General features: G+C 39.5%; 1 protein-coding gene across 4 annotated transcripts; it reads left to right on the forward strand.

Moving 5' to 3' along the window:
- The first annotated feature begins 628 nt into the window (after positions 1–628).
- Positions 629–8,405, forward strand: LOC137133401 (sterile alpha motif domain-containing protein 9-like). Of its 4 annotated transcripts, none has more exons than XM_067516983.1 (3): positions 629–722; positions 932–972; positions 2,756–8,405. In XM_067516983.1, exons 2-3 carry the CDS (start codon positions 949–951, stop codon positions 5,714–5,716), a joined length of 2,985 nt encoding a protein of 994 aa, XP_067373084.1. In that variant the 5' UTR covers positions 629–722; positions 932–948; the 3' UTR covers positions 5,717–8,405. The 4 variants fall into 4 exon arrangements, 3 of the variants coding, with proteins under 3 accessions (XP_067373084.1, XP_067373083.1, XP_067373082.1); XM_067516982.1 differs by having other exon boundaries at positions 705–723; positions 896–972; XR_010915237.1 differs by lacking the exon at positions 629–722 and having other exon boundaries at positions 729–972; positions 2,756–7,657; positions 7,790–8,405.
- Positions 8,406–9,107: the final 702 nt, after the last annotated feature.

Raw genomic sequence — 9,107 nt, forward strand, 5'->3', positions numbered from 1 at the left:
GGGCTTCATGCTGTGCCTGCTGTTGCTTAATAGGGATTTTGTAAAATTAGTGCAGATACAGATGTTTTGTGGTCATTGTTTCATGTTGCACTGTCTCTATTAAGTAAGTGTGTAAGTAATACACATTAGCAGATTTACAGTCAGTTTGGAGAAGTGCCCAAATAAGACACTTCCTCAGAAGTATTAGTCAGCTTCATGCCACGTCATCTTTCCAACTGCACTTTGATTTTGCCATCTGAAGCCATCTCTCTGTATGAAAACAGATCAGCTGCTGTAGCTTAATGGTTTTAAAAGTTGCATTAGTTATTTTGTTGTGATTGCCAAGGCATGATTGATTGTAGGCCTGGAGATGAGCCCTCGATAGTTGCTTCATAGCAGAAGCAGATTTCCTGCTGTTGCTGCCACACCCCTGTTCACACAATGAAACATGAGTAACACTAAATAAATGTATGTTTTATGTTTTTTATGTTTTTTAGATGTTTTATGGTCATTGTTTCATGTTGCACTCTCTCTGGTAAGTAAGTAAGACACATTAGCAGATTTAAAGTCAGGAAGTGCCCAAATAAGGCACTTCCTCCAAACTACACTTCCGTTTAATAAGAATGAAAAAAAAAATGTTTCTGTGAAGACACGTATTCAGGAAGCTACTTAAACCAGAACAATCCTCTCTACCTTTCCTTGAACGAAGAGGACGAGGACGAGGACGAGGACTAAAACCATTTGGTAAGAGTTAATACTTGTGGTTTTTATGGTGAACTTTAATTTTTAACTGTTGTTAAAAATTTAAAGAGATAGATGATAAACTTTGATCTAGCTGTCTTTCTGAAATTGTTCTTTAAAACTTACATTACAGTCATATGCTTTCAAAACGTGACCAATAGTAGCGTATTCCTAGGTGTGACTGCCTTTTCTTTCTTTCTATATTTGTGACGAGTGAACCAGGCAGTCATGGCTGAGCAAGATCCAATGAAGGTAAATAGTTAGTTGTTGTTTCCAGTATTTAATTTTATTATTATTCCGGATTCTTCCGTACATTTTTCTGCATGCTATAAGTCCTACACGCTTACAGCTAGAAACATGGTTCCAACTGTAATATGTTAAGTACAGTTAGGAGACATGATGTATTACTCTGTGGGCTGACAGCTGATGTACTGTCAGCAATGTAATTAATGTAATTACATGTAATGTAATTATTATGAATATTAATATGAATTTTTTGTTAAATGGAAAGTCTATGGGAGTGATGTTTAAACTGTAATATCTCAAAAACTACACATGGTAGCGTGATGAAGCTTTGTGTAGTGCTGCCCCATGATGAAGTGTTTCACATGTTACAGTGTGGGCTCTATAGCGCCACCGTGTGGTCAGTTACCAGCATGTTTATGTTAGTTGTTTTGACATGCAACTAGTCCTACACGCTTACAGATAGAAACATGGTTCCAACTGTAATATGTTAAGTACAGTTAGGAGAGTTGATGTATTACTCTGTGGGCTGACAGCTGATGTACAATTTTTCGGCTTTTTCGATCTTTTTTTTTTAAGCTAATGCAATGACTGACTTGAATGAAACTTTACAAATATGTGCTGGACACTGCCCTGAACACGCGTGTTCAATTCCACGTCGTTTCTCTACTGGGGGGCGCTATGCTGGGTGCTTTTAATTTTTGTCATTTTATTTAAGAACTTCATTAGTGTTGAGAGGGCAAGATGGCAACAGTTGATTCCTTTGGACATGCTGCCATCTGCTGGAGAGTTGGTGAATAGCAATGGAAAACTTCTTCATTGTTTCATGTGCTGTCACTTCTAAGTAGTTCAATATCTTAAAAACTGCACAAGCTAACGTGATGAATCTTTGTGGACAGCTGCCCCATGATGAAATGCTTCACATGTTACAGGGTTGCCTCTATTGCTCCGCTGGACATACAGCTAATAATTTTTATTGTTTTGTTCGAGTGCTTTTAGTTTATTAGTACCAACGGTGTACTTGCACATTATCTATGAAAACAGATTTGTTGTTACTTGATAATACTAAAGAAACTTTGGGGACTAACTTTAGGGTAACAATGAGAATAACGTAAGATGAGAATAAGAAAACAGTGGACCTACAGTCTAGGTATTTTGTGGCTAAGGGGAACTTGGGGGAATGCGAAGCAGTGTAAAGTGCTTTGTGTACCAATAGAGAAAAAAGCATTATATAACTGCAGACTTAACCATTGTACGTTTTAAAAATTACATGATAGGTGCAAATGAGAAAATAACTACAGTGCAAGAATGTGGTATACTTACACTGTTCCTACAGGTAAGAAGGGGCTAAGAGACCCGACTCTAAATTACCTTGTTAAAACAAAGGTAACAAAAACAAACAAAGGTTTAGATATAGTCATTTTTTTACTAAATACTAATTGTGTTTTTTTAAATTGACACAAAGCATGTAGAACCATCTTAAGTACGTTGGACTTTAGTATTTTAAACAACTTATTTATAAAATCTTATTTTAGTACATGGGAAACAAAACCCTGCGTTTAGTTGAAAAGCAAAGTTTTTCTGTGCAGCTTGATAAACTCCAATGCTATTTAGGCAGAACAGGAGAATAATAAAAATACTTTATAAATTTAAAAAAAAAACCTCTTAACTACAAAGTACTAGCACTGGAGGTATTTTTCTCTTCATGTGATATTTAATAAGTAAATATCACAATATGTGGCTTTTGCAGATTAAAACTAATGCTTATCTTTTTTGTAATCTTTTGTTGTAGAATCCAGAGGAGAACCTGAACCATCATACTTCCAGAGATGAGCAAGTGAAGAACAATGTGCGAAGAAACTCTACAAACCAGCTTAGACTCTGCCAACCCTATCCCTTCCAACAATACCATAATTCATATAGATACATTACAAACTATATTCTTAATGTCACAGAATCAGGCCCCTTAAACCTTATTGAACCCTGTCATGAGTATAAAGGTTTCATCAATACAACAGATGAAACCAGAATGACAAAGTTCATTTCAGAGGTTATTCGTTTTGCAGCTGCCTGCATGAATAGCTGCACTAATGGCACTATACACTTTGGAATAGGGGACAAGCCAAAGTTCATTCATGGTCAAGTGTTGGGAGTGGTTGTTGAGGACAAAGAGGCTTATGCAAACAAACTAAAATCTGCCATTGATCATTATTTTGAGCATAAACACATACAGGCTGCTCAAATGTGCATCAAACCTCCTCGATTTGTTGAGGTTCTTAGTTGGGATACAACATCATCTAATAGTTATGTGATAGAAGTGGACATAGTTCCCAACTTTATAACATGTGAAAATAAACTATTCCATACTTTTAAAATGATTGTACCAGGTGAAGAAACAGTCAAAACTAAAATAAAACACTTCTTTGTCCGGGATGGAGGTAGCAGCAGGGATCTTCTTGCACCAACCACTAATGACAAGCATAATAAGGGGTACAAAAAGTTTGCTGAGAGTTTGGCACTACGATCACAAATGCGAAAACAAGCTGAGGAGAATCATCTCCCTGTGATTAAAAGCAGCACTCAGGGCTTAAGGTTAAGTCAGATGATAACTGGTGGATCTCACTCTTTAGATAAGTCCCATTTTAAGCAGTATGTGATAGTAACTAACAAATCCCTCCCCAGCCAGTTTGAATCACTTAGATTTCTTACAGAACTCAATCCAACAGCTGTTTTAGACTTTGATCCTGAATCAGCTAAACATGGCTTACAGTATCATTTCAGACAGCAGAGTACAGTCCATTTACCAACAAAGTATAAAATCACAGAAGGACTTGAGGACATTGGTAACAAACAGTTGAAATTAACTGGAAACACCAGCTGGGTTTTCTGTAATGGAGGTATTGAGGATGAGGCACCTTCAGACATAGACCAGTGGTTGATGGACAAAGGAGCCTCCGTTCGAGATATGATTTCCTTCATGTGTCGGAAAGATGTGCTTCCAAACAAGAGATTCCTCGTTGTTTTTTTACTTTTGTCACCAGTGAGTGAGATGATGGACCCACTTGTTGAGACTTACTCTAAATTCCAGAAGGAGCTGGGCAGCACAAATCAAATCCTTTCTATATGTGACAATGAAAATGGTCTAACCTCTTGGAAGAACCTGATAGAGGCTCGATGTGGAATCAACATCTCCGGTCGATGTATAAATGAGCTCAGTTTTGCCGAAGTCAACGGCACGATCCTTAGTCTTTTGCCAAAATACCGTAGAGCCAGCCGTTTTTTACCTTGTGGTGGGGGAAGCAAAGTGCTTCTGGAGAAGAATGTAGAGCGTAGCCTGAATACTTTAGATGTGCTGTGTGTGAACCAGTGTGAGGGAGGAAATGTGGATCAAATTGCCATAGAGGAGAACTTTTACCGAGGAGGAAAACCCTCATGGTGGAATTTCTATTTCTCTGAACAGCTTATTAAACGAAACCATACAGACTTAATCCATAATAACATTCTAGATATGCGTTCATGTTCAGAGGCCTGCGTTTTGTTCAATCTCAGCCACCTACCTGGTTGTGGGGGGACAACTTTGGCTATGTATACTTTATGGTCTCTCCGTGACAAATTCCGTTGTGCTGTCCTTAGAGACAACAATGCTGACTTAGCTGAAATAGCTGATCAAGTGGTCAAACTTTTGATGTTTGATAATCAGGAGAAATTACCACGGGTCCCTGTTTTGCTTATGGTAGATGATTTTGATGATATGGACAAAGTATTTGACTTGCAGCAGCGTATTAAACATAAATGTAAGAAAAACATTAGGTCTGCACAGGTTATTCTCCTGAACTGCATGAGGTCAGAGTCCCCTGAACAGACTGAGACAACTGAACATGGTATTTTCATTGGAAATCATCTCGTTAAAGATGAGCAGAAACAGTTTGAGAAAAAGCTGGTAGAACAAGAGAAAACACACAATAATGTTGAAACATTCTATACATTTATGCTGACGAAGAACAACTTAAAGGCAGAGTATATTCAGGGTGTGGTTCACAACACCCTGAGGAGCTTCAATTTCAAGGACAAACATTCCCAAATCCTGGCTATTTTATCTCTTTTGAATGTGTACTGCAAGGATGCATCTCTCCCTTTCTCTCTATGTAGGAAATTCGTCAGCCTAAATCCTAAACCCATTTTTGGAACATATGAAATTGACGAGATATTCGGGAAGTTTTCAAATTTAATTCACAGCACCACAGCTAAGAGTCAGGGAGAATACAGAGCTGTAAAAATGATCCATTCAAAAATTGCAAAGTTTTGTCTGCAGGAACTTAAAACAACACATAACGTAACAAAAGCTGACATTACCAATCTGCTCCTGAGGACACATGAGCTTTATGAGCACACAGAGGACAAAGGCAAATTCTGGCAAGATGTTCACAACATGTTAACGGAGAGGTATTCAGCCGAGGAAGGATTTCCATTACAGATTTATACCCCTAAATTCTCAAATGATGGTGTTTTGGGAAACCAGACAACTCTTTTTAAAGAAATAGAAAGTGAAACTCCAGAGTTGTTAGAGATGGTGCTACTAAATGCATCAAAGAGGTTTGAAAATGAAGCCAGTATCGCTCACTTACTAGCTACATATTATAGCCAAACTCAGGATTTGAAACAGGCTGAAGAATGGAATCACAAAGCAAAAACCAAGATCTCATTCTCTTTCCCTCTGGGGAGATTACAAACCATAGAAAATCTGAGAAACTGATGCTTAAAATCATTTGGATTCCTCAGAGAAAATCTGATACAAATAATAATTAGAACACATCGAGATTCAGAGGAACTTTGTGAATTTTAATGTTTTAAATTTCCCTTTTGACATGAACCATTGGTTTCCAATAATATGGTTGGGGTAGTCATGTTTGCTGTGGACCCATCAATCCCCTGATAGGTTTAGATGGCTCTTTCCCAATAGGGGATTGGCCATTTGAATATATTTAGAGTGGCTGCAAACGTGGGTAGAGCAGTTGTCTCGGGAGCACATCCCTGGCTGCAGAGAGTCGCTGGATTTCCAGCTGCTTATCTGCGCCAGTGGGTTCCAGTGCATAAGTACCCCCCACATGTAGTAGCACGAAGACTAGGGGTGAGTTAGATAGTCTTGTGTCAGATAGGGCTGGGGAGGGTCTTTGTGGGGGCTATCCTCAAACTGGTATTGTAACCAGTGGTTCATGTACTAGCAACAACCTCTGAATCCAGCTGTGACCTTTCTGTATGAAGCTTACATATTCTATCTGTGCCTATGTGGGTTTTCTATGAGTACTGCAGTTTCCTCCAGCCTTCCAAAGACATGCAGAACTTGTTGTTTTGTAATAATTTGCAGATGCTGTATGTACAATTTTGTAAGTCTGTATTCTGGGCATAGAAATAAATCTGTTCATTTACAATAATGTAGAGTGTGAGTTTTTTATTAATAATATGACACTTTTCAGTAGAAACAGCTGGACATCAGAGGAACGACTCCAATGTGTGTCATCGGACATGTGGGTCATAAAATTTACAATAAAAAATGTGGGAGAAATTTTAAAATGCAACACTGTTCACTTTTTACTGCTCTATTTTCACACTTCTGGCAGATCTAGTATTTGCATTGTGTTTAGACCAGAGTTTCCTTAGTGGGCACTTCTTCTGTTTCCCAGCAAGAAATCCTGTTTCTGGCTCAACAAAGAAGGATAAGTGACAAGGACTTGCTTAATGATTCCTGACCAGTGTGAATTTACCTGTTTGTGTGTTCTGTAAGGTTCATTTGCCTCAACTCATTCCTTTGTCCTTTTGTGTGAACTACCTCTGAGTTGAGTAGTTAAAAGGCCGAACAACCTGTAAAGCCTCGTCAATCTGATTGACCCAGTGTGAGTGAAGAACTGCTCTGCTGTGTTTCTCTTTTGCTGATTAAACTCACCATAACTGTAATGCTCTAACAAGCGGACCCAAAAGCAGGAGTTGAGACGTGTCGAGAGTGCAATAATAACGAGAATGGACATTTCCTACAGAAAATGCGTGTGATTGACGAAAGCCAGCTGCTGCAGCCATCGTCAAATCTGCAGCTCTGAACATTGTAGAAGCGACAGCACTCGAACAAAACAATAAAAATTATTTGCAGTTCGCCCAGAAGAGCTATAGAGGCAACACTGTAACATGTGAAGCATTTCATCATGGGGCAGCTGTCCACAAAGTGTCATCGCGTTAGCATCTGTAGTTTTTGAGATATTGAACTATTTAACAGTGACAGCACATGAAACAATGAAGAAGTTTTCAACAGGTCTTCAAGAGCTGTCCAGCAGATGGCAGCCTGTCCAAAGGAATCAAAGAACTGGCCACACGCTGGTGTGGTGAGGGATACTACAGTGCGCACATGGGACAGAGAATGAATGTACATGAAAAATACTGGCAAGAAATACCAAGACAAGAAGACCTAACTCATAACAGTAACCATCAGTTTTCAGCTGCTTTTTGCCTCTTAAACAGAACGTACAGTTTTTGTCACGACAGAATTTGGTGTCAGAAAAGTGGTATGGATGCGCGGTCTGGACTCCGATGGAAAAACTACAGCAGTGCGCACCAAGTAACAGCTGATCCTTCCCTAAGACAGCTGTCCTCCTGAGGAGCCAGACCACCAATGCAATACAGGAGTGATGCGGACCATAATAATCAGGTGAAATAGCAAAGGAGAAACACGAGCAGACCAGAACAAGCTAAGAGCTCTATAAAACTCACTGCCGCTTATGTAGGTTACAAGTCATCATTGTAGTTTCACCGTTGTGTTGTTGATTACTGTTGTATGCAGCGCAGTGAAATCTCAGTCATATGAAGCATAAAGAACAGAAAAAGCAGTGGTGGCAACAGAAACTTATCAACACAACACACAATGTCCAGAGTCATGACCGACCCAAGAACTTGTGGCAAAGAGCAAGAAAGGGGGTGTGGTAAAGGAAGAAGATGTCACCGTGTCGCAGGTTCCCTAGATATGCAAAAGACTGACTGGGTGGGAGTGCGAGGGGAGCAGACGCCAGATCAGGTGACCCCCACCCACACACTCACACACACAGAAACAGAAACACAATCCAGGTAGGACCTGTGTAATTTTACAATGTATTGTCAATCTAAAAATTATAAGCTGTTCCCGGAGCTTTGCCTTTTAATTAAGTTGATTAGGGAGCTACAAGCTCCATTCTGAAGACTGACTCAGTCAGTGGTAGATCATATCTCACACATAATTGATTTTTGTTTTAAGAAAATCACTTTGTTCCTCTCAAATGCAGATAGTTTATATAGATTCACGATGTGCATATAAGAGGTTACTTGATGCTAATACTTATGTTAAACAACAACTTACAGACTTTACACGTGCACACAGCACAAATTCAGAAGCTTTCAGGCGTCATCAAACACTGCAAAGCACATGTTCATGTGAGGCCAGGAGGACTGAATAAAAGACAGTGGTATCTAAATAATGGGTAACTGGACGCCGGTTGCCCTTCCTGATGCAACCCTCCCCAATTTCTACCGGGCTTGGACCTGCACAGCTGGGGAGGGGAATGGGCTGTTAGGGGTTCAGTGTCTTTCTCACACAGGAAAAACAATTTATGGGAGACACCCCACGTGTCTTATTGGTGAAACCTTTAACTGGAGTTGGAAAATCTGGGCCCATGGTTGCAGAACATGCTGTTCTTTGAGGATGTCCAACATCCAAAATCAGAGTACAGGCCATGTCAAAATCAATACTCTTAAAAGCAGGAAGTCATCGGTGAAATAAAGCCTGTGTTTAATTCCCCATTAACTGCAGGTGTAATAATTTCATGTCAGGATTCTGCAGGGCACCTTATCATATTTCTTGTTAAAATGATAGAGACTAAGGTCAACCAACTGAGTGGTGCTTCATTCAAATTCACAGGAGGTGAATGCAGCCATACACCCCAGAGCACCTTAAGTAAAAAATCTACAAATCATTCTTTCTCTGGTAGCACCAAATTTGACCGGTTTATTTTGGTAACAATACGTAGGTGATGTCGTTTCTATGCTGCGCCTGTTAAAACATGTAAGTAATTCTTTCTAAACCGCGGTTTGCACAACAAAAGTGACATATCTGGGTTATGTGATCCCCT

The sequence above is a fragment of the Channa argus genome, chromosome 9 (genome assembly GCF_033026475.1).
Source record: "Channa argus isolate prfri chromosome 9, Channa argus male v1.0, whole genome shotgun sequence".
Lineage (NCBI taxonomy): Eukaryota > Metazoa > Chordata > Actinopteri > Anabantiformes > Channidae > Channa > Channa argus.